Source organism: Vespa crabro, chromosome 17 (genome assembly GCF_910589235.1).
Source record: "Vespa crabro chromosome 17, iyVesCrab1.2, whole genome shotgun sequence".
Classification (NCBI taxonomy): domain Eukaryota; kingdom Metazoa; phylum Arthropoda; class Insecta; order Hymenoptera; family Vespidae; genus Vespa; species Vespa crabro.
In genome coordinates this window covers 1,485,001-1,510,000 of record NC_060971.1, presented here as the reverse complement: position 1 = coordinate 1,510,000, position 25,000 = coordinate 1,485,001, and the positions used below count along the sequence as shown (strand labels likewise).

Genomic DNA, 25,000 nt, shown 5'->3' with positions numbered 1-25,000 from the left:
TGTGTGTATGAATAAAACGAAATGACGAATTAATCGATAGAAGTTTTAGTTTATCGGGGCAAACGAGAGCGATTTCGTAGAAAAATCAGGTCAAAGTTATCGATACACCGTTTTTTTTTTCTTTTTTCGAATGAACATACAAAGAATAGAGGGTGGAAGAGATACAAAAGTGCAAAGATACTACGAGTAGTATCGATGTTACTGAACGTTTGATTGGACATCTTTACCAATGAACATTATGAATGTATGATAATAAAATTATTTAAATAGCTAATGACTACATTTTATCGTGGACATTTTTATCGATTAGATCAATTAAAAAAAAAAAACGATCGGATTAATTAAATGAAATTATAATTAATAAATTATTTACGATATTATGTTATCAATTAGAATGGTCAGAAAGAAATGATTAAATTAAATTAAAATGAAATTCCAATTGATAATTCTGCCAGAATAAATCTTCTATTCGATTAGGCTGAAAAAATAAGATCCTTTTATTACAACTATTCTATATGTAAAGTAGTACGGAATCACTATTGTTAGCCTGATCTGTTAGCCCTGTTAGCCAAATACAAGAACATCGACCTATGACATAGTTCGTCTAGCGTATATAATGTATGTACTCTAAACAAAAAACAAGAACAAAAAATAAATAAATAAATAAACAAAACAAAATATTTCAATTCATCGAAATGACCATCGAGAAAAAAAAGAATGGATTTCGTCTCCTATGCTTTTTTTTATTTTTACATAAAATTAAAATAAGGTTGACTCAAAAATTCCTTAAATGATTTATAAAAATCAATTATGCCTTTTTTTTTCATTGATAACTTTAAGCTGATATTTTTTATTCAGATCAGTAATAAAATGAGCTTGTAATCTTACAATTTGAAAGGGGGAAAAAAAAGGAGGCTAAACTTAAAGAAAAGTCCTGAAAGAGAGTAGTTGGGTGATTTTAAAAATTAGTTAGGAACTTTTGGCCCATCCTGTACGAATAAAGAACACTCGTAGAGACACGTCGTTGTCGTCGAGACTCGTATTAGTACGATTCTCGCAATCGGTTGCAATCTTCTCGAATAAAAATCTTCTCGATGACGCGGCACGGCGTGACTAAATATGTTTAAGAGGCAGACGAACGTTTCCTCTTGTAGTAAAACGACACACCACTTTCGGCATCATTTTCTCGCCCTCGCACTTCCCTATTAATTAGTACATACATTATCTACATTCATCCGACGTATATATATATATATATACATCGGATGAATGTGTATATATATATATTAGGGGGACCGGAAAGTAATGTCGTTTCTGCGCATGTCGATATTTGATTGTGATTAAAAATAAAAACTTGTAAAAAATTTAATCGTTTGAATTTAATTTAAGGAAGCGACTTTACTTTCCGGTTCCCCTAATATAAACCAACATTTATTTTGTTAATGCATTCAAGGTCTTTGAAATGATTTGAAATGGTTGTAATTTAGATTTAGTACTAATATAAATTTAAAGGAATGATAATTGATTGAGAAATACATTAGAAAGATTTTTTACATTTTTAAGATACTTTCTTTAACTTTTTTCTTTTTTTTTTTTCTTTTTTTTTTTATTTTAAAACGAAATATTTTTCTCTCTCTCTCTCTCTTTTTCTCTAATAAAAAGTAAACTATCTTATTTTCCGTGAAATTTCTTTTCCGAGAATCTTTTCAAATATTCTCGTGTTTCATATCTATAAATCTATTTAATGAGACATTGAAAGATAATTCAATGTAAATGATATACGGTATTTTTCAAGGAAAAACTTTTAATATCATAGGAAACGTTAGAAATTTGATTGCTACATATGTAGTTCTATACATAACTGTAATCATTCATTCTCATCAATTTCAAAACACAAAAATTCACGTAATTATAATATGGTTTTATTTGTTTAAAAAAGAGAAAAGAGTGAACAATAAAAAGACTTTCTGGTCGAATTTTGTCGACGTAAAGAAAAAGAAAAAGAATTGAGAGAGGTTGTGAGATCGTCTCAAGCGTACGTAATAATTAAAGTTCGTATTAATTAAAGGCAAGATTTAACGAGGCTCTTTCACTTTTCTATACATTTAGTTACACTTTTTCTCTTTTGTTTCATGAACGAACGAATCGGTCGACAGAATGAAGTTGTGTTGGAGTTTAGCGTCGGTCTTCATCGTCACGTCGATGGTCGTCAGCACCGTCAGACCAGAATCTGTGTTTTGGGAGGAAAACGACAAGGAGATCCTTGTACGAACTGTACGTGGCACCAAGGAACGAGGTATGAAGCATTAACCTTAATTAATCATTTCGAAGAGAGAAAAAGGAAAAGAGAGAGAGAAAGAGAGAGAAAGAGAGATGTTGCTCCCTTGAGATTTTCCTTGAAATATTCAATCCAGTCTTTTCATTTTCCCTACAATATCTCGACAAGTGTATTCTCTCGAAAAAGATACATAGATCCTTTTGAATTAATAATAATCTAAAGAATTGTCTTGATCCCTCAATGAGACCAGATTACAATAATCGTGGGCCAATTAACGATTTCTATTTAATCTTTTCGTATATAATCGTCGGTCATTAGATGATAATTTAATCCTTATCAAAGTCATTTTTAGGAACGCTAAAATTGCAATTATTTTTTTCTTTATTTTTCTATATTTTGTATTTTAGATAATACGTAAAAATATGTTTTATTAATAAATCTTATAATACATATATCAAAATGTTCTTTGAAGCATTAAAAATTTTAATACTTAATTAACAACATTTCCTTTGTAATTATAATATTCTTGAAGTTAATAAGAATTAAATATTCATAACTATACTTACTATATGTGTCGTCATTGCATGTTGATAAATTCGTAATTGTATTAATAATACTATTCATTAGCCACGAGATGATAATTAAACCCTTATCTACCAATTACATTTCTCTTTTATTTCTTATATATCTAGCTTTTTATAAGAAATTTTTACATTATTATAATAACCAATTGTATTATAAAGATGATCTACGCGTATTAAAATCTTTTCAAAATTTTTTTTCTAATTAACAATATCCTTGGATTGATAAGAATTAAATATTTAAGTATACCTTAATATATAAAGAGAACTTACACTTAAAAGCTTATAAAAGGTTATCATAAATAAATATATATATATATAATGGAAAGAGATGATTAATACAGACATTATGAATAATAACAAATAAAATCAAATACTATGAAAAAATGGATTATAGAAAACTATTTAAAAAGATGCAACCGAGATATTGAAATTTATGATACTGTCCGATTTTGTTTGTCGTTATTCATAACGTCTGTATTAATCACTTAGCCCATATAACACATATAATATATAATATATATATATATTATATATATGTTATATATACGTATATATAACAAATTCGTAGTCACGATAACATTATAATTCAATCTCTATGGCAATTTATCACAGATATGTTTTTTCATTTCCAAATAATCCGAGTACGAAAGGAAAGATCGTTTACGCTTCAAACGCACACAGATATATACGAAGGAATCGGTATTATGTACATAGGTATCAAACGAAAGAGAAAGAAAAAAATAGAAAAAGAGAAAAAAAGATAGAGAGAGAGAGAGAGAGAGAGAGAGAGAGAGAGAGAGAGAGAAAGAGAAAGAGAAGAAACCGACGTAGAGAATAAATGTAAGCTCTTAAGCGTACGCTCTCTTTATACTACCTATACCTACGTATACATATATACTACGTTAGACTCTCGAGAAAGAGACTTTGCTTGAAAGCTCTCTTTGTACATCATCGTTCTTTCTCCTAACCCCCTTTCTCTCTCTCTCTCCCTCTCTCTCTCTCTCTTTTTCTTTTTTTTCACTTTTCTCCATCATCTTCCTACCATCTTCTTTTTTCTCAAGGAACGAGAAAGGAAAATATAGTTGCTGGAATATCATTCAACTGAGAAAAAGAAGAAAGAAATCGTGATATCTAAAATATTCTTCCTCTTCTTCCTCTCTCTCTCGTTTCTATCTCATTTCTTTCTTACTACAAGAGCTTTTTCCATGACCGCAAAAGCTCTCTGTGCTTAATCGATCGAGGTACACCGTGTTGTGCCGCATCGAGCCTTCGGGTATATAAACATATCAATGGCTCCCTTCTCTCTCTCTCTCTCTCTCTCTCTCTCTCTCATGTTTTTTTACGCCAGAAAGCTCGATCCATCGGAAATCGAAGTGTCTTTCGAGATAACGGAAAAGAGATGGTTTATGTTCGTGTTGATGCCGATGGTCTGATTAATACCAAGCAAAAGATAGATTTTATTAAAACAATCATTTATAAATATAAGAAAATGAATTGACTATGACAAAATTTTTTTCTTACTGGATCATAATTAAAAATACACGAGATTTGTTTTATAATAAAATTGTCATTACTGATAATCTAAATCGTAATTTTGTTTGCTGTTTATATATATATATAAAAGAAAGAGAAAGGAAGAAAAAAAAATATGTTGCTCTTCTATTAATAATATAGTATGAATAAAACCATCCAAGAAATTAGTTTCAATTAGGAAAATTCTAATTCGATCAGAGAAAGCCAAGTTTCATGTCTTCCATGATAGGAGTCTTTCAAGGGTTGGGTCTAATTAAGAAGAAAGTAAAGTTTCAAACACGATTAGAAAGTTAAATTTCGTATCGACGTAATCGAGAAGTGACCACCAAAATGGATGGTCAATTTACAACTAATTTCAATTACCATTCGTACAAAATTAATGTTATCTGAATCGTTCTTTTTTCTTTCTTTTTTTTTTTTTTTGATATCTAATATTCAAACAAAATTTGCATATGATAAAATTTCTAAATACAAGATATCAAAGAAAATATTCTATAAGAATGGGATGTTTCTAATACGATTAGAAAGTCATGTTTAGTATCGATGCGATCGAAAATGGACGGTTAATTTACAACGAATTTCAATTACCATCGTAATAACGTCGCGACAGTTTCCGTTTATGGTTTGAACGTGCAACGGTGTGAGAGTGCAATTATCGGTAACGCACGAGAACGATGAAGGCACGTTCATTCGCAATTAAGGCCGCCGCCATCGCCAACGACGCCGTCGCCACCGACGACGACGACGACGACGACGACGACGACGACGACGACGACGCTATCGTCGTTGTTATATATATATTATGCTCTTCCAAGTTTCTCTATCCACTTGATCCGGCCGCGCTCTCCAATTATCTCTATTGACGTTTTGCATCTCTGATGCAGCATCCGGCAGCAGCGCCGCTTCGTGCAGATACGTCAAGGGTCAATGGTCGGAGTGCGATTCAAAAACCAACACTCGTTCCCGAACTCTTAGTCTTAAAAAGGGAGACAAATCTTGTGAACAGACTAAGACTATTCAGAAGAAATGCAAGAAAGGTAAAAGCACATAATCTCGATTATACATATGTATCTATATCTATGTGTGTATGTGTATATATATATATAGGGTTGAATCAAAAGTTCCAAAATTTCTTTTTTCTTTCTTAAATTAATTACACTTTTTGTTCTAACTTTTTAAGCTAATTTTCTTTTCAGATTGTTAACGCTAGAGTTTTTGAAACTTTATAATATATATACACACACACATATTAACATATATATATACATTGACTTATTTGATATATATATATATATATATATATATATATATATACATTGATCAACGATACAAAAGTTGTATGATTTTTGTTTTTTCTTTTTTTTTCTTTTTTTCGAAAATCGATATATTATGTTAATGGTAATCCCTCGTTAATAATCTCTCCTAAAGAATAACGATAACAGAGTTTATGGTCCTATGATTATATGCGTGGCGGGGAGAGTAGCGTGTCGGTACGAAAAGGGCACATGGAGCGGATGCGTGAATCAACTATCGACGAGAGTGGATAATTTGAAGGCGAACAGTGATCCCACTTGCGAGAAGACGCGTTTGATTACGAAGAGGTGCAAACCGGAGACCAATACCAAGAAATCTACCAAAGGAGGTATATATGTATTTATGTTTCCTAATTAAAAAAAAAAATAAATAAATAAATAAATAAATAAATAAAGAGAGAGAAAAAAACTTTTTCCAAATATAAATACAAATGAATAAATTAAATAACATTTTTGTGTATACACCAAAATGAAAAAGAATCGAAAAAAAAAATTATTAATAGGTATATATTAATAATGATATTACTCAAAAAAAGTTTTCTGTCTCTTTCTGTCTCTCTCTCTCTCTCTCTCTCTCTCTCTCTCTCTCTCTCTCTCTCTCTCTCTCTCTCTCTCTCTCTCTCTCTCTCTCTCTCTCTCTCTCTTATAATAATAAATAAATTAAATAGTAATAGATTTGTGTATGCTTGTGCATATGTGCATGCAAAATGGAAAGACACGAAAGAAAAAGAAAAAAATAAATAAATAAATTATTAAACGCTCTACTTTTTGCAAACCTTTCATAAATATAAATAAATAAATTGAGTAACATTTTCGTATACCTAGAATAAAGGGAAAAAGAAAGAAAAAGCAGAGAAAGAGAGAGAAAAAAAAAAGAGAGATTTTATCAGGACAAATAACATAAATATTCGGCGTTCGTTCGACTCAATGAAGAAGTGGAGGATAGCAACACCCACATCGATAACAAGAAGGGACCCTTCTCCCTCTATCCTCTCTTCATCGAGTGTACTCGATGGCGGCATTGAAAGAGTTAAAGATAGCTTCTTGAAATGTCTCTACGGGGTCATGGACAAAACGAATGGCAAACGTGATGCGCAAAAATGCTCTTCTCTTAAGCATAATCTCTCTCTTTCTCTCTTTCTCTTCCTTACTTAAAAAGAAATTAAATATACATATATAATCAAATTTTTATTATCAATCGGAATTTCAATGATTACTATTATTACGTATGTGTTCAATCAAATGTCTTTTCAATTCTACAAATTTATTAATATATTATATATATATATATATATATATATATATATATATATATTTAATATAAAGTGATATATAATATTGCATTGGCCAAAAATTTCTAAGTGATTTTAAAAATTGATTATTCTTTTCCGATACTTTTTAGGCTACTTTTTAATTTAGTAAAAAAAGTACTTTTTAATTTAGTAAAAAAGTTTCTTTTAAATTTAGTACATCTGCATAGGATAACTTGTCTAAAAAATGTCTTGAAAAAGAATAATTGACTTTTAATATCACTTAGGATCTATTGACTCATCTTATATATCTCATATCATTATGTGATCATTAGAGATCTATATGTATATATCTATTATAGATCATTATATTATTATATTATAGATTTAATATTTTCTAATCTTTTTACAGGCGAACGATCGAACAAGAAGTCGGGCAAGCAGTAAGATAATTTTCTCGTTCAAACGTACCGTGTCCCTTTGTAAAACACATGGCGATCAGTAAAAATCCGACGACGGGCAACGAAAACAAAAAAAAAAAAAATAAATTGCATTCTTATGTTTCCTCTTCGACGTATATATATAAATATGTTTTATTAACGAATGTCGTTATTAATAAATCGCGAGTATACTTACTACGATCGAGACATTGTCGTCGATCGGTTGAAATAATAATAATAATAATAATAAATAAATAAATAAATAAATAAATAAATAAATAAACGTTTCTGTGTACGCGTACAATTTTGTTGCGTAAGCAAAAAAAAAAAGAAAATCAAACAAAACAACACAGAAACGAATTTTCCCGATTGTCTAATAAACAAATCTAATGGTCGACATTAAAAAAAAAAATCGATAAATGCACCTGATATCCTAAACGCGTACGTAAGAAGCGAAAAAAAAGAACAAACAAAGAAATCAAAACAAAATAAAAAATCAAAAAATAAACTCTCACGATATCACATTAAAGAGAATTATTATTATTATCTTATACTAATCGTGTCGATCGTATAGGATACTACTGCTTCTCTATACATACAATTATGATCAACTCTTCCATTTTCGTGGCCAAATCTTCTTACTCTGCGAGATACATTTTATATATATATATATTTTTTTCCTTTTTTCTTAAAATTTCTTCAATTTTTTTCAACAAATAATTATATAATATAATACATATATTATATAATATATATATTAATATAATATATATATATATATTAATTAATTATTAATTTTATTTTTTCTTAAGAGGGAATTTCTCAAAAACGTTATTTGATATGAGAAAGAGATAGAGAGATAGAGGTACCACCGTTAAGTATCCCTCAATAAAATCTTAAAATCTACTTGACTATTCGAGTTTTTAATATTTCGAATATATTCGGATATATATATATATATATATATATATATATATATATATATATATATACGCACACATACAGAATGGACTGAAAATCTCTAAGTGGGCCAAAAGTTCGTAAGTAATCTTAAAAATCAATTACTCTCTTTTTCGAGATTTCTTATATATAGGCTAACTTTTCTTTTTTTTTTTTTTTAAGATTGTAAAACTACAAGCTCAGCTTATAAAACTGGAAGCCTAACTAGAAGCCTAAAAGGTCTCGTAAAGGAATCCAATTGATTTTTAATAATCACTTTAGAACTTTTGGACACGCCTTAGGACTTTTGGCCCATTCTGTACATATATATATATATATATATATATATATATATATATATATATATATATATATATAACATTTTTATGACGTTAATCATGACACATCTTTTCTCTGAGTCAAGCAGGAAGAAAAAAAAAAGGTAAAATTATGTATAACAAAAAAAAAAAGAAATACAAAATATAAATAATCCCATTCGATAATTTACAAGCATATTGAGCACAATTCTAAGCACGATATTAATTTTTTTTACTGATCTATATTTCGTTTTTTTTTTCTTCTGTTCCTTTAACTTTAATTTAACGGGGTACTTAAAATCGGTTTAAAAATTAAAAAAAAAAAGAAAAAAAAGGAAAACAAAGAAAAAAATAAAAATAGGAAGAAAAAAAAAAGAAAGAAAGGAAGAAAATGCCATGTTGAAAATATTTTCCGACTTTACCGAATAGCTGTATGGTGTGTCGATGTTTAAAAAAATGATTGTGTATATTTTATATAATAATATGCACGATCTTCGTAATACATGGTTACATTGTCCGCGATATGTATTCTTAATATCTCTCACTATTTTTCGAACACACACACACATAAATACACGCGCGCTGACACGCACACACGCACGCACCCAAGCACGCAAACACAAGTGTCTCTTCTATAAAGTTTCACAATCGTTGGAAAAAAAAATAAATAAAATAAAAAATAATAAAATAGAAAACCAAAAAAAAAAAAGAAAACACGAAAAAAAATAATTATATCCCGTATATCTCTCTCTCTGAATGGAACTCGCTAAGGATACAAAAATAAATTAATAAAATAAATTTTAAAAATAAATAAAATAAAATAAAATAAAATAAAATAAAATAAAATAAAATAAAATAAAATAAAGTAAAATAAAATAAAATAAATAAATAAATAAAGAAAAGCCGATGAGCATAAAAATCAAATGAACATATTACATTGTCTCGAAAAGTTTTATAATTCTCGATACTATCTCTCGGCCATGGTAATGTTTACCTTTTGGAGTCAAGAATGGCGTCTAAGAATTATAAAACATCTTTTCCGAAACTATAGAAAATCAAAATGTTTTTTTCCAAGCTCGACGAGATCGATATATGTTGTTTTTAAGTCTAAATGTGTATACAAAAGTTCGTCGGTTACGAGAACAATTACAACTACAACAATTACAACTACAATAAAAAAAAAAAAAAAAAAAAAAAAAAAAGAAAAAAGAAAAAAAAAGGAAAAAAAAAAAAAGTTTTAAAAACGAAAACAAAAAAAAATAATATAATAAGAGGAAAAATAAGTAATTAATAAAATAAAATAAATAAATAAATAAATATACAAAAGTCGAGTACGCCTTTTTGGTAACATTTTTCGTGCCTCGATTACGAAATAAATATATATCGAGTGTACACAGGCATGATCAAAAATCATAGTTTATCGTGTAGATAACGTATATATATATATATATATATATATATATATATATATATATATATATATATATATATATATACGCCATATCATCGTGATGATTAAAAATAAAATTTATTGAAATAGTAGAATTTAAGATAGCATTATACACATTATACGTTCTCTATGGGCTCATTATTATTATATATAGTTATTATTATCATTAAGCGTGTCTATTAAGTATTAAACTAAAAATATCATGCTTGACTTCTCTGTGTATGGAACTTAAGAAACAAAAAAAGAAAAAGAAAAGAACAAAAAATAAAAAAGAAAGTTCTTTGTGTTTTAAACCGCATTGTAATATAGCATTAATAGAAAATATACGTTAAATAATTAGAAAAATTAATTTTTTCAAATCCTTCGATGATAGTAAACAGAATTTAGACTTTTAATGTCTCTCTCTCTCTCCTTACATGAGAATAAGAATTTCGATATGTAATTATTATTATTATTATTATTATTATTATTATTATTATTATTATTATTATTATTAATAATATTATTATTATTACTATTATTATTATTGTTCGCTTTGCAAATCTATAACATTATAATCGACGAAAATTTTCAAGTACATTATTATCGATATCATGCTCGATTACCGTCAAGTTTCATTGATACTCTGTTAAAATAGTTTAAGCTCGTTATTATAAATAAATTATCATCATCATTATTATTTTTTTTTTGCATTATGCAGTAAGCATTTAGCCACTGCCACGAACACAATCAAATTTTATTCAATCGATTGAACCGAATAGTTAGTTCAGTGAGATAAGATTTAATTTCTGTTTTATGACTTTTTAAGAAATATTATTTCTTTCTAACTTCTTGACTAGAGTAAATCTTGTAGTTTATTTGAATCATCACTGAATTTATTTATGAATTGACATTACATAATAAAAAAAGAAAAAAAAATTGTATAATGTATCTACTTATTAAATAATATCATGTAACCATTACACATGTAACAAAAATCCAATGTTGTCAATAAAAATTAAATATTATATATAAAATCTAAATATAATATCGTATGTGCTTATATATTTCATTTCTTTATAAAATTATTTTAATATTATAATTATAATCTTATTCCTATGATGAAAAAATTATGTTTAAGGAATGTTTATGCAAACAAAAGCATTTTATTCGTAATGAAAAAATTGGCTATATAAAAAATACAAAATATTTTTATATATTATATCCTAAATATAATAGGTCATGCAAACTACATCATATTTATTAATATAAAATCATGGACGGATTTAAATACTATCTTTGCTTTGACTATTATTAGAGATTTCTTTAAAGTCATTTCTTTTGCATGAATTTTTTTTATACTATTAAAGATGTGAAGCCTTTTGGTTTAACTCCAAACATCCTTAATTAATATTTTTAAAGTTCAAATAAAATACATATACTTGTATATCAATATAAAAAAGATCTTTCAAAAAGAGAAAATTGTTTGTTATATAAAATTAATAAAAATGTAGTATATATATATATATATATGTGTGTAAGATTCTCTTTAATACAGAAATGGACGGAATTAAAGTATGTAATAGAACGTATATCTCTCACTACCTATAAGAAAATAATATTCATAATATTGAGAGATCTTTGAACTATGTTTGCTAATAACAATATCCATAATTGTGCAATTATTTCTCTAAGAGAATTTTGTAAAAGCAGTAAATTATATATCTTTCCTATATATTTCTAGAAAGTATTTTAAAATGTTTCTCTGTTATGCTATAGAAACAGAAAGTTTACGCGAGTAGGTTTTTCCTTCCCATTCTTGGTCAGAAGGAAGAGATTCATGACGTACTTTACAAATACGTGGTCCATATTTGAGTAATATCATTATAACGCCAACTACAAAAAGTGTTAAACAGGCACTGGCTGGCCAAAACACGTGTAAACTCATTGTGCAGTAATTTTAAGCGACTTCTCGATTAAAATTTTGTTTTTTAAATCTATCAATTTTTCTTTCAATATTATTTTCTACTTTGTACAAATAAGAAACACAAAATGTGTTTCTATGTTAATACTAAATCTTTGTAATATTCTCTGATTTTTGTACATACGTTTCTCAATCATAAAACATTAAAATTAAAGTTAAATTAAATTTCACTTTCACGTTTATGCATTTCCAAGTATTCCTGCGAATTAGAACCTTTTCCTTGAGATTCAGTATCGTGATATTCTATTACTTCAGACTTAACTATCGGTTGTGTAGTGTGAATGGATTCTAATTCGGTTAAATCCAGAGGTGGAGTTTTATGTGGCAATACAGTCCACAAAGATTGAATGTATCGATTTCCTAACAAAAATAAACTCAGATTAATTATGTCTATAATCGAATATACCTATATGATGAGACCACATATAAACAACGAATAAATATAAAACATAACCTAAAGATAATAATAATAATAATAATCATATAAAGAAACAAAAGAATATTATCCAATAAATTTTAGATTTACCAGTATGACGATCTTGCCAATAAGCTCTGTGACGGGAACACCAGCAGAATACAATATTCAAAAGAAATATAAATCCACCTATTACGGAACAAATGGTGATGGTAATATAAAAAGGTGTGAAATCTCCGTATTCGTGCTTTACAAAATATGGATTCTTCAGGTATTCTTCACGCTCGTCTAGAATGGACATTTTATAAATTTAAGACCTAGTTATTTCTGAAAAAGAAATAAAAAGGAAAACTTCTTGAGTACATAAATTTATGTGATTAAATCTTAAACAAATATGCATATATATATATTTATGATAAAAAAAAAAAAAAGAAAAAACACGTATAAAAAAATATATGATCTTTAATAAAATAACATACATTTTATTTAAAACTTAATCGCGTTATCATAACCTAACGGTTAAAATATTTTAATGTTTGAGACTCAATAAAGATGAAGTTACGCGTAAACGAAGCGTCCTAAGGCGTGGCGTTCAACGTGTACTAATTCTCTTAATACCAAAAATCATCTCAAATATTATATATATATATAACATTATTAAAATAAATTAATATTAATAATTACTTATTAATTCAACTTTTACGTTTGTTTTCTATTAAAAGAACGAAACTAAAAATTGAAAATATGAGTAATGCAAACAACAAATTATATGCTATGAATCCATCGATAACGATTTTACATACCATAGATCCTTTTCGTGTCTTCTCCTTTTAAATTCGCAAATACATACATGTATTCTTGATAAATAATATCAATTTATTTTGATTCCGTAAATATAAGGACACTTATAACAGTTAATAAAGTACACACGACACATAAGACGCTGTTACATACCGAACCATGTTGGAATGTGTTTAGTTACATCGAAAGGTGTATTAGATCAAGTTGTATTGGGCGGGGCATGATAAATAGGAAGGGTTGAGTAGAGCGGAAACATTTCGTTGGATTTCTACGTACGATGATTACGTCATAAGACGCTCAACCAATGAGAAACGAGAGTGAAAATATCGAAAACATCGTTGTATATATCGACTCGAATATCGATATGTACACATATAAATACATCGAGTAAAACTTCTCTATTTTTAATTAAAGGTTATTCAGTAGTTCTGATAAAACAATTTTAAAGACGAATCTAGGACATATCTTTTTCGAATTTTTCAAAAAGCTTTTTTTTGAAAATAGTTTATTCACAAACAAAAATCTCACGATATATTGAAATCTAATTGTAAATCTCGCAAGTATTAATCGGCTGAATAGCTGCATATTTCAATGTATTTTTAAAATTAATTTATAAATTAGTTATAATTTTTTTAGACCTTTCTTCTTAAAATTTTTCTTCTTTTAGACCTTCTGTTTAAGCCTATTATTCCGCATATCTATAAACTTTTATTTAGATCTGTGTAAATATTTAACAAGGTTCAGAATATGCAATTTATAAGATTTACGTATATATAATTTATATATACCGTGTATTTACACCTAGATATATAAATTCAAATTCAAATTCAAATTATAATATATATTAGAATTTAAAGTTCTTATCTTAATTCTACCTTATTATATAGACAGAGTATATCTTATCTTTAATACCTTATAGATACTCCTTACAATGGATTTGAAATTTTCTTTTATTTTTGCGTTGCTATTGGCGCAGATTGACTCGATGATTTGGAATCACGCATAGAAGCACTACGTCTTCGTTTAATTTCTTCTTTGCGTCTATTCTTTGCCTCCTTTTGTCTTTGAGCTAACAACTTAGCATAATCAGCAGCTTGCTCCTTGCGTGCCAAGCAACGCCTCTTTTTCAATGCACGCCTATGTCTTCTTCTCTGTAAAAATATAAATAAAATAAATTAGTATAATTTAAATGACTCAATAATTTCAATACATGTCAATAGATATTTCTTCTTTTTTAATATACCTGTAACGTCAATGGAGTAATTAGACGTTGTATTTTAGGCGCCTTTAGTCGTTCTTTCTTGCCTTCTTTCTGAACAGGTCTTTTAACGACGAATTGACGTACGTCATCTTCCTTTGTAAGATTAAAAAGCTTACGGATTTTGCTAGCTCTCTTTGGTCCCAAACGACGCGGAACTTGCGTATCGGTAAGTCCAGGAATTTCCTAAATAAAAATAAATATTAATAGAATAATAATAACATACCTAATTATTTAATAATAGAAATAATTTATATGAATTTTTAATTGTCTCGTTAGTACACTGAGAAAGAGTCAAAGTAATGGAACAGTTTCCCAAATTAAAACGATAATTGATCTACCATGCCTACGATAGTACTTCAAGATTATTTATCACTCTTGTGTACACCCTTACACAACATGGATACATATAGCATTTTCATGTTTATCTTACCTGCTCTCCTTTTTTCACAATTACCAAGGCAAGTACCGACAAATTCGCATCGACGATGCAACCACGTACAGATTTACGTTTCCTTTCTCCATCGCGTCTGGGTCTATAGCAAGAATGTCCCTTTGATAGTAATAACCGTACACGACCTATTAAAAGCATTGTTATAACCTTATCCTTGTAACAAAGGAAGTTATATATAGAATATTAAATGAAATTTTTAAAAATACTTGCCATTAGTTAAAATACCCTGTTTCATAGGGAAGCCTTGTTTGTCATTACCACCAGCAATACGTACTACATATCCCTTCCATTCATCGCCAAGAGAATCAGCTTCTACCTCTGCTCCCATTCGTTTTTCGTAAAACATTCGGAGCTTGTGCTCGTCCGAAATCTCGAATAATTTTTGGCATCCTGTAGCCGGGAATGATACGTTCAACTGTAAAAGAACAATCGCTAATGATTAACTTCAAGGAAAATTCAATTAAAATTTTATTATAAACGTAAAAGATTAAATTGTATTCTCAGTGCGTCAATTCGGTAATAATTTTAATCAGAAAAACAATTACATCGAAAATTCATTATCTTAAACGAATAATATATCATTGTATGAGACATAGAAATATATAATCGTGTACTTTTAACACTAATAAACAATCACGAATAGCGGCTGCAACATATGACGCCGATGATTTGAATAACCTGTATCAAATATGAAAACACACTTTGTTAAAATTATTAATGTGAAAGAAATATACGCGAGCCTTTATAATATCTTTAAAAGTAATCAAATTGTTTAAGGGAAGATGGATCTCGAAAATATTATTGGATTCGTACCTTCATTGTGATAAAATCTAAATACCACTAAGAGCCGTGAACGAGAAAGACCATTAACTAGAAATGTATCGGATATCTTTCAGATTATTGCAACGCTGCTTTCTGATTGGCTTGTGAGCTTCCGTGTGGCATGACTGCCACGCTCTCTAGCGACGTTGTTGAACTATCACATACCTATAATAATGGAGATATATTTAATATAAATTTAATTTTACTAAAAAAAAATTTTTATATACATTTTTAAATTATTAATAATAATATATTAAGTATACATAAAAATGATATATTAGTATCATTTTTGTACCCATTGCAATTTATCATCATATTTATTGTATGTATTGTATAGTAAATGTTTAATTATTTAGTATTGTTAAGTGATAAGTTTTCAAGAATATCACCTTTTCTATTTATATTTTCTAATAATACCAGTTAAAAAATGATTTCGAAAAAGTGATTGATTTGATTATATTGAAAAAGTTAGTACTGTAGGTAACCCAAGCAATAGATTTTATTTTTATGAATATCTTTTAAACGTGACTACATTCCAAATTGTGAATAATATATATTAAAAAAAATTTTGCGAAAGATCGATTGATATATTAGAAGGGATGTAAGTTAGAAAAAATACACTAATTACCTATAATCAACGAAAGCGATTCAGATTTTGTATTAAAGTATTATTCACTGTATCGATATGACGTCACGTTTATCACCAGGATAGTTAAATTGTTTTCATTGCGCATGCGCAAGAAAATAAATATATTAATTATTATTACAAAATAAATATATTAATTTCTTTATCTATTATCAATATATACAATATAATAATAAATATAATAATAAAAAAGATTTTATTAATCACTATTGTCAACATATAGATAAATCTATTTCTTTTTTCTTTTTTTTTTTTTTTTTACTAAACAATTTCCTACCTAACATATTTTTTTTTAATTTCTATTTCGTGGTGTAAAAAAAAAGAAATAATTTGTACATTGAATAATAAATTTCTATTTATGATAGATCCCTTTTGTAAATATTTTAAACGAATAATATTTTGTAAAATTATGATTTATAAATATTTAATTATGTATAGTTTATATATACGAAAACTTCATACAGAAAAGAATTTCTTATTATTCTCTTACTTAATTTAAAATCACCATATATATGTGTGTGTGTACATATATTATATATATACATATATGTATATATATAACATCTTTCTTTTTTAACATAGTGACATAAAAGTTAAGATTACCTTTATTGTTATTAAATGTATGTTTGTGTATATTCGTGAATGTGGAATGGAAACCAATGAGATGCAAATGTATAAAATAAGATCTAAAAATTTCTAAAGAACATTGAAATATTTTATACGATTTCTATATATTGACAGTGAATTATATACTAATACAATTTTGTTTTCTTTGAAAATGCTTCCGTCATCTTTTTTACAAATATTACGATGTAAGTCTGTTTAAATCGATATAAAATAATACATTGCTATTATTGTTATTGATTTTAAAACGACGAAAACTTTATCAATTGTGTTACTATTATAAATTATTATCGGTTATGTAACTAATATAAATTCGTTATAGTTCAAACATGTCGGATGTCACAATTTACATTTGTACCTGTATCCAATCCTGTCAGACAAGAAGATATATTACAATTAAGAAACTTTATAGAAAATAACAATGAAATATGCGTCTTAACCGGTGCTGGGGTTTCCACTGAAAGTGGAATTCCAGATTATAGATCTGCAGGTGTTGGTATTTATGCTAGAAGCAGTCGAAGACCGGTTCTTTATAAAGATTTTTGTTCTAATGAATTTATTAGAAGACGATATTGGGCACGGAATTATGTAGGATGGCCTAGGTTTGAATTATTCTTTTTTCTTTTTTTTTTTTTTTTTTTTTTTTTTTCAATATTAATAAAATAAATTCCAAAGCATATTATAATTGAATACATATAGAAATTTTTATAACATAGATTTTCAACGTTTCAACCGAATGATACTCATAAAGTATTAAAAGATCTTGAAGAAATTGGCAAGATATCATGTATTGTTACACAAAATGTGGATAATTTACATACAAAAGCTGGAAATAAAAATGTTATAGAACTTCATGGTACAGCTTTTCGAGTAATGTGTCTTAATTGTAATCATAAAATGGAACGGTCTAATTTTCAAAATATTCTTAAGGAACTCAATCCACTTTTAAATAGTCATAGCGAAATGATAAGGCCTGACGGAGATGTAGATTTAACTCAGGTATTTTTTGATAATAATTTAATAGATGTTACGCATATATGTATTTTTATAACAATTCATACAATTTTTTATAGCAAGAGACTGAAGAATTTAATGTTCCACCTTGTGGAAATTGTGGTGGTGTATTAAAACCAGACATAGTCTTTTTTGGCGATAATGTACCTCGTCATGTTGTAGAAAATGTAAAAAATATAGTAGAGCAATCGAGTTCATTATTAATTTTAGGAACATCTTTAAGTACATTTTCTGGTTATAGAATAGTACTTCAAGCTCTAAATGCTAAAAAACCTATAATATTAGTAAATATTGGTAAAACTAGAGCTGATAATGATATATCTATTAGAATAGAAGGAAGATGTGGATATATACTCCCTAAAGCTTGTAGATTTAATAATTCAATTATAAAAAATAAAGTTTATTCTTAACCATACTCATTAATGTTGTTTATTTTTTGCTCTTAAAATCGTACTCTTACTAAATTGTAATATTTACAATTTGCAAATGAAATATTTTTGTACTGTTAACGTGTAAATATTTTATGAAATCATGTTTACCTTTTAAATATGTATGGACAAGATTAGAAAAATTATTATATGATATTTAATATAGATTTAATGTTTCATTACAAATGTTTAATAACATAATCATTTATGACGTGTGTATTGTTATTTCATCAATTGGAAGATTTGGATTCTTTAGCATGTTGAAGACTCTGTGTAATATATAATTTAGCTAAGCTTTGTGCACAGAATTGTGATATATGTTCACTGTAAGTGTTAATTTGTCCTGCGACAATCATTGGATTTAATCTTGGCGGTACTGGTAATGGTCTCATTATTTTATTGATATCATCATCGGGAAGTGGTGGTTCATCTTTAGCAGCTCTTGCTGCATTTTCTTGAGCTCTCTTTGCTAACAATCGATTTTTGTCCTGTTGCTGTCGAACAACCAATTGTTGATATCTATTGAATTTCATAGCTTCTTGATTTAATTCATCTACACGATCCATTAAACAACGTAATTGATTTTCCAATACTGTAGCAGTTCCAAGATCTAAATATTTAGTGCCTTCTTCTTCTGGAATCATTTCTTCTAATTCTGACATCATAATATTTGTTAAATTACTATTTTTTATAACAACAGGAATTTCAACGAAAAGACTTTCATAACCGATCTTAAGTGCCCGTAAAGCTTCGGGAGTAAATTCGCCTTCCTTATACATTTGTATAGCTTGTGGTGTGAGACGATAAGCTTTAAGAGTTAAAAACCCTCTCGCCGACTTGGCAGTATCATAAATAAGCACAACAGATTCTTCTATAGACGTTTGATAATGATATTGTGATTCTAAAAGTGATACATTTAAGAAATTACCAACATCTGCACTTTGATACCATCCAACGTGAAAATGATCAACGTTAACCCTATATATAATAAGAAATACAATGGATATATAATATAAATAATTTGAACAATATTACAAGATTTATTTGTACATACCATCTAAGTCTACGCATCATAGCTAATTGATATTCCTCTTCGTCAGCTATTTCGTCATTTTTAGGAAAAGGAAAACAATTGGTTATTTCCAATCTGTTTTGTACAACTAAACCAAGAAGTGCACCTTGTGCAACTTCCATGTTGCTCATAGACTCCTCATGACAATGTTTTACCATTTTCATTACAACCAATCCATCGCATTGAACATAATCTATACGTGGTTCTACTTCAGGAATTCTTCTTGATTGTGTTCTTGAAGCCATTTTGATAGAAAGAAATAATAGATTTTATAAGCTACGAAAAACGTGACTTTTATCGAAGTCTGTCACTCAGATTCACACACAATGCCTACCCATGCCGATGATGGGGAAAAAAACCGTCATAGAGTTTCCTTACAATAGAAATATCGTATTGTAACTAATATGTCGATTAAGCGCTATCTCGTGGCAAAAGAAAAATTTTCATTCTATATTTTACAAATTAATCTGTAAAAAAACAAATTAAATAAAACTATATAAGAGGATTAAATTAAGTAGAATTGAATAATATTTTCAATTTGATTCGATGATTTACATCTCTATGAAATAATTCGTCAATGATTTACCACGTGACCAAAGATTAATTCGTCAAGGATATATGATGTATCTATAGATTGATTAGTTAATGGTTCATCATATATCTACGAAGTAATTCGTCAATGATTCATAACATTCTACAGAATAATTCGTCAATGTACAATTAGAGTAGGTCGTCAAAGGGATTAATCGTTTATTATTAATTGTTATATATTAATATTATAAAAATATATTGTGTTATAATAAACATCATTGTAAGATCAAATATTGCTTGCATATGTCATTATAGTATTATCAGTATAATATTATTATATTTAATATATCTATATATTATTGTATTATTCTCCAGCATGTACAGAGAGAGAGAGAGAGAGAGAGAGAGAGAGAGAGAGAGAGAGAGAGAGGGAGAGAGAAAGAGAGACAGACAGACAGAGAGACAGAGACAAAGAATGTTATTTATCTTTATAAAAGAATGTTATTTGATTTGAAAGTATGCGATTTTGATTCGTCACTTTTATAAATAATCAGTTGAGATGTTAATGGTTAAATATATCCTCCAATAAATAAAGAAATAATTTTGTTTATCACAAAATGATAAATAATGAATAATTATTGATTATTCTAAAGTCTAACGTTATAGATAAGTTTTTTGAAACTTACTACCAGGTAGCGCTTCAATCACTCTGTATTTAGGTTTAAACTTCTACGGCTTTGCAATTACGCCATGAATTTTTATGAATGCAATTTTTGTTCGATTTTGTTTATTAAGGAATTCATTTGAATGACAAAAGTTTTTTTATACGAGATCATTATTGTGGCTACAGTAGATCATTATGCATTCACTGATGTTTCAGTTCAGATTTTTCAATTTACGCGCGGTCATGGCGCGAGGGGCAAATGTAATTTACAGAGGTACACGCATCGATACGAGGGATCGAGAGGAGGGATAGGATTCTCCTAACGCATTTTTAGTTCATTTTTTTTCCGCTATCGTCGCTATAGTCACATACGTCTCGAGCGATATTGGTTGAACAGTTTTAATACCATCGTGTTCGTTTGTAGTTGGAAAAGACGGAAAAAGTGTATAACGGAGTCTTAGTCGTCGTCGTTGCAAAATATAACCTCTTAAATAAAATGATACAATTTTTATCTGGATCGCTTAAAGTTTTGTTCTTTCGACAAATTTGACTTAACCAAACTTGAATTGCTTTATTAACGCGGTAATAAACTAAATATACGCATCATGAAAGTTATCGTGAAAAAACTTCAGGGGAAAGAATATATTATCGATGTGAGTGATACAAATATTTTAAATTTTGTAAACTTTTACTATGTTTCTTATTTATATATATATATATATATATATATACACGTATATATATACATTTACATATCGTATACATATACATATACATATACATATACATATACATATATACACATATATGTATATATATATATATATATATGTATATATATAGATACACACATAATCTTATTTCAATTGATTTGATTAGAAATTCATGCTAATTTAGAAGAAATGTCGTGTATTTTATGTCGTCTGTCGTGCATGATATATTCCATTGTTTCAGATTATGCCAACAGAAACTGTCTTACAACTGAAACATAAATTAAGTGACCTTTTAGGCATTGAGGTACCACAACAAAGATTATTGCTTACAGGCAAAACATTGGCTGGTAAGATGACTTAATATTGCATTTAAAAATTTATATGTGTATATAAACACACGTACACACACGCATACACATATGTAAAAGGAAATTTTATCTTATTATCAGTCGTATTCGATTTTAGATGAACAGCCATTAAGTTTTTATCCAGCAATTAAGGATGGAAGTAGACTTAACTTAGTTGTTATAAAGAAAGCAGAAGAAGGACCAAGTGAGGCTAAATCTTATCACAAAACTGGAACACAAATTTTGAGAGATGAGGTTACCAGAGTTTTAAGGCATTATTATACAGAATCTGAAGCAGAATCAATCGTTAATGAGTTAATAAAAGACTTGAAGAACAAAGTAAATAACCTTAGTTACGACGACTTGGAAAGATTCGCAACAGCATTATTACAGGACCAAGAAAATATAGCTTAAGATTATTTCAATTTTGCAATATCGCTTATCAATCGAATATAACTTTATTTAATCGATATCTTGCCTCATTGTACCCCACATTCGATAGTATTTAAGAAAGATAAATATCATATATATCATCGGGAAATGTTAATTAATTTTTTCTTTTATATTTCTTCTTTTTTATTGTTTTACGGTACAATTGCGAAAGAAAGAATATACGTTTACAACAATGATCTAATATGGATCAGCAAGATCCACTTGACGGTAATATCTTGCTACCAGACATATGAACAAATTTAGTGCTCTTATTTCGTGTTCTTCCAACTTTTTCTAAATAAACAGAAATGTGTAGCATTAGACGTGTAATTTTTATAAAAATTTACGATTCGAGAAAAGTTCAGTAATTGAAGCATATCTTATTATATATTACATTTTATATTAAGCTTTTACTGAAATTAACATAATTTATAATCAATGCCAAAATTGTGAGTATAGTTATTAAAAGAGATTTTTGTTTTTATAAAATATCTTAATTTTTTTTTCTTCCCATTAGAAGAAAATCGTACTGAACTTTTCTTAAAATGAAAAATATTGTAAGTAAATATATATTACAGAATTTGCTCTAATAACAGAACATGCCCTTGCCAAAGAACGTAAGCAGGAGCATGTATCAGGATTCAATGGTAAATCCAAAACAACCAATAAAGCATAGAGCCATTGTCCGATTTTGTATTCAATCTTTCCTTGTGTTTGTACATACTCAACTAAATATTCCAAGACTTGTTCTATTAATGGTTGTTTCATACGTAAAAGTATTGTCAATGTTGGACTACAAGTTTTGTTCTCATTGGTACATTCCTCAGAACAGTAAGCGATCCAACCACGTTGATCATCTATACTAGGCTGAAATGGTAATCACAATTATTCTTTTAAATAAAATCTATATTATGCTTTTAGTAATGCAAAAAAGTATATATTTATCTACCACTTGTATCTCTTGAGATTTCCATTTGCATTTAAATTTTTTTATTTCATCTTTCATTTGAATAACGTACAATTTTAAATCTCTAAAATTTGCTAATTGACGTTCTTGCCAATCACTAGTAGGTCCAAGACATGGTGGTGCTTCGACACATCCTGCCAACTATTATTATATTTATTTCGTGATGTTTAAATAATACTATGTTAAATGTAATTTATTAGTATTGCATTGACTTACATGCTCAACATATACTGTAGGTTTCTTCAAACATTCTCGATCTATATCAGCCACTACTACGTCAGCACATTGTTGAGCTTCTATTCTAGAAATAGAAAATAAAACGATGAAGAAATATGAATATATTTTATCTTGTTAATGTATATAAATTAATGCAGTAATACTTACACTACACGCTTGATGTAGTCTCCTCCAGAAAGTGGAGGTTGTTTGAGATCAATATCTTCATCGATATTACCTACATAAAATGCTGGTTCTCTTAAAGAATCCATTTCATTTCTTCTTTACAAATATTGATGTATTTTCAATTTTTAATTGACTTAAAATATTATCCCTAAAATGTATACCTCTTTGTTGAAAAATTCGTTAATGTCGTAATATCACTTATTTACATATATATTTAACTTAAGTGAAAATTTGTTTTTTAATTAAATTGATTTAAATGAAACACGTTATCTATATAAAAATAATTTCTTTGTTGTCTAACAAAATTTTCATACATTCATTCTGTGCAAACTTGGTAGTACTGTCTATCATAAATTCGTATAGAAATCGTACGGTCCTGTGATATTGAATTAGTTGGAATTATTGAAAATTCCAACAAATGTGTATAAAGTACTAATTCTTAAATGATTATTTTCTATGATAGTTTAATATAAAAGAAAAAAAAAGAAAAATATATCTTTAAAATAAAGGTTATAAAATTAAAATGGCATCTATAGTACAACAACCAATCAGAAATGAGTGACGGTCATCGATAATTGGTTAGAGAAATCGATGTGGTCCAAGAAAATAAATCAAAGGAATGTCGTATCTATGTAACTACTTTCATTGCACAGTTGGGATCACTGAATCACGAATTTGGAATTGTTACGCTTTCATTATTATCTTTTAAATATATTTTTAAATATTAATAATTTATAAATAGTGATAATGTTTTCGCGTGCAATAAATAAGATATTTAGACGATCATATTGTGAAAGAATTTTAACATGTCGTGTTTATTCATCAAATACATCACAACTAAATACGGGTATGAAAATTATTTAGGTTATATTTTCTGATAAAATTTTATTAAATATGTTAAAATTTGTATCCATAGGCGAGGAACCTGATCCGGCACCAATATTTTTTAATCAGGAGACACAAGAGATATTGCAGTTATTAACAAGAATCGATTATAAGAAGGCTGTTAGAAAACGTTTGACTGGTAAAAGATTACAATGTCCTGAATATAAATTTATGACCGATAAACAATTAGAAGAAGCTTTGGATCTTGGAAAAAAGAGAGCCCATAAGCGTTTGCAAATGCCTCCTGTAGTACAGACGAGAAAAGAAATAAATGTGATATTAAGTAAAGATGAAGCATTAGAGGGATTTGATACAAGTAAATACGTTTTTACGGATATAAGTTTTGGTGTAAGAGATAGGGAAAAATTCATAGTAATTAGGGAATTGGATGGAACGCTTAGGTATGCGAAATGGGAAGAACGAGAAAGACTAAATCAAGTCTATAATCCTAGAAGAGG

At 27.9% G+C, this 25,000-nt stretch overlaps 9 protein-coding genes across 10 annotated transcripts in view; 4 read left to right on the top strand and 5 right to left on the bottom strand.

Moving 5' to 3' along the window:
* LOC124430141 overlaps window positions 1–9,363 on the top strand; it is a 26,507-nt gene extending 17,144 nt beyond the window's left edge. The window contains exons 2-5 of the mRNA XM_046976287.1: window positions 2,157–2,296; window positions 5,280–5,432; window positions 5,879–6,037; window positions 7,371–9,363. Of these exons, the coding sequence (XP_046832243.1) occupies window positions 2,158–2,296; window positions 5,280–5,432; window positions 5,879–6,037; window positions 7,371–7,405 (486 nt within the window). The 5' untranslated portion in view covers window position 2,157 and the 3' untranslated portion in view covers window positions 7,406–9,363. The remainder of the gene's footprint in view (window positions 1–2,156; window positions 2,297–5,279; window positions 5,433–5,878; window positions 6,038–7,370) is intronic.
* A 719-nt stretch (window positions 9,364–10,082) lies between these two features.
* Window positions 10,083–12,171, bottom strand: LOC124430140. Its single transcript, XM_046976286.1, has one exon. The coding sequence runs from the start codon at window positions 12,029–12,031 to the stop codon at window positions 11,852–11,854; it is 180 nt and encodes a 59-aa protein (XP_046832242.1). The 5' UTR covers window positions 12,032–12,171; the 3' UTR covers window positions 10,083–11,851.
* On the bottom strand, window positions 12,078–13,547 carry LOC124430139. The gene is made up of 3 exons (XM_046976285.1): window positions 13,286–13,547; window positions 12,594–12,809; window positions 12,078–12,427 (listed from the first exon to the last, which is right to left on the bottom strand). The coding sequence occupies exons 2-3, from the start codon at window positions 12,781–12,783 to the stop codon at window positions 12,228–12,230; spliced, it is 390 nt and encodes a 129-aa protein (XP_046832241.1). The 5' UTR covers window positions 12,784–12,809; window positions 13,286–13,547; the 3' UTR covers window positions 12,078–12,227.
* A 200-nt stretch (window positions 13,548–13,747) lies between these two features.
* Window positions 13,748–15,949, bottom strand: LOC124430138 (40S ribosomal protein S6-like). Its single transcript, XM_046976283.1, has 5 exons — window positions 15,809–15,949; window positions 15,206–15,410; window positions 14,975–15,120; window positions 14,527–14,727; window positions 13,748–14,434 (listed from the first exon to the last, which is right to left on the bottom strand). Exons 1-5 carry the CDS (start codon window positions 15,812–15,814, stop codon window positions 14,234–14,236), a joined length of 759 nt encoding a protein of 252 aa, XP_046832239.1. The 5' UTR covers window positions 15,815–15,949; the 3' UTR covers window positions 13,748–14,233.
* A 1,070-nt stretch (window positions 15,950–17,019) lies between these two features.
* Window positions 17,020–18,516, top strand: LOC124430137 (NAD-dependent protein deacylase Sirt4-like). The gene is made up of 4 exons (XM_046976282.1): window positions 17,020–17,275; window positions 17,410–17,689; window positions 17,804–18,086; window positions 18,161–18,516. Exons 1-4 carry the CDS (start codon window positions 17,242–17,244, stop codon window positions 18,509–18,511), a joined length of 948 nt encoding a protein of 315 aa, XP_046832238.1. The 5' UTR covers window positions 17,020–17,241; the 3' UTR covers window positions 18,512–18,516.
* Window positions 18,517–18,680: 164 nt separating this feature from the next.
* Window positions 18,681–19,971, bottom strand: LOC124430136 (eukaryotic translation initiation factor 3 subunit H). The gene is made up of 2 exons (XM_046976281.1): window positions 19,584–19,971; window positions 18,681–19,507 (listed from the first exon to the last, which is right to left on the bottom strand). Exons 1-2 carry the CDS (start codon window positions 19,844–19,846, stop codon window positions 18,760–18,762), a joined length of 1,011 nt encoding a protein of 336 aa, XP_046832237.1. The 5' UTR covers window positions 19,847–19,971; the 3' UTR covers window positions 18,681–18,759.
* A 1,194-nt stretch (window positions 19,972–21,165) lies between these two features.
* On the top strand, window positions 21,166–22,326 carry LOC124430100 (ubiquitin-like protein 4A). The gene is made up of 3 exons (XM_046976211.1): window positions 21,166–21,449; window positions 21,751–21,856; window positions 21,975–22,326. Exons 1-3 carry the CDS (start codon window positions 21,402–21,404, stop codon window positions 22,268–22,270), a joined length of 450 nt encoding a protein of 149 aa, XP_046832167.1. The 5' UTR covers window positions 21,166–21,401; the 3' UTR covers window positions 22,271–22,326.
* An 81-nt stretch (window positions 22,327–22,407) lies between these two features.
* On the bottom strand, window positions 22,408–24,158 carry LOC124430099 (gem-associated protein 2). Of its 2 annotated transcripts, XM_046976209.1 has the most exons (6): window positions 23,972–24,158; window positions 23,640–23,805; window positions 23,472–23,556; window positions 23,238–23,396; window positions 22,865–23,155; window positions 22,408–22,582 (listed from the first exon to the last, which is right to left on the bottom strand). In XM_046976209.1, the coding sequence occupies exons 2-6, from the start codon at window positions 23,741–23,743 to the stop codon at window positions 22,487–22,489; spliced, it is 735 nt and encodes a 244-aa protein (XP_046832165.1). In that variant the 5' UTR covers window positions 23,744–23,805; window positions 23,972–24,158; the 3' UTR covers window positions 22,408–22,486. The 2 variants fall into 2 exon arrangements, with proteins under 2 accessions (XP_046832165.1, XP_046832164.1); XM_046976208.1 differs by having other exon boundaries at window positions 23,640–24,158.
* A 131-nt stretch (window positions 24,159–24,289) lies between these two features.
* LOC124430098 (28S ribosomal protein S22, mitochondrial) overlaps window positions 24,290–25,000 on the top strand; it is a 1,363-nt gene continuing 652 nt past the window's right edge. Inside the window, exons 1-2 of the mRNA XM_046976207.1 lie at window positions 24,290–24,504; window positions 24,574–25,000. The exon at window positions 24,574–25,000 is cut by the window's right edge and continues 46 nt beyond it. Of these exons, the coding sequence (XP_046832163.1) occupies window positions 24,405–24,504; window positions 24,574–25,000 (527 nt within the window). The 5' untranslated portion in view covers window positions 24,290–24,404. The remainder of the gene's footprint in view (window positions 24,505–24,573) is intronic.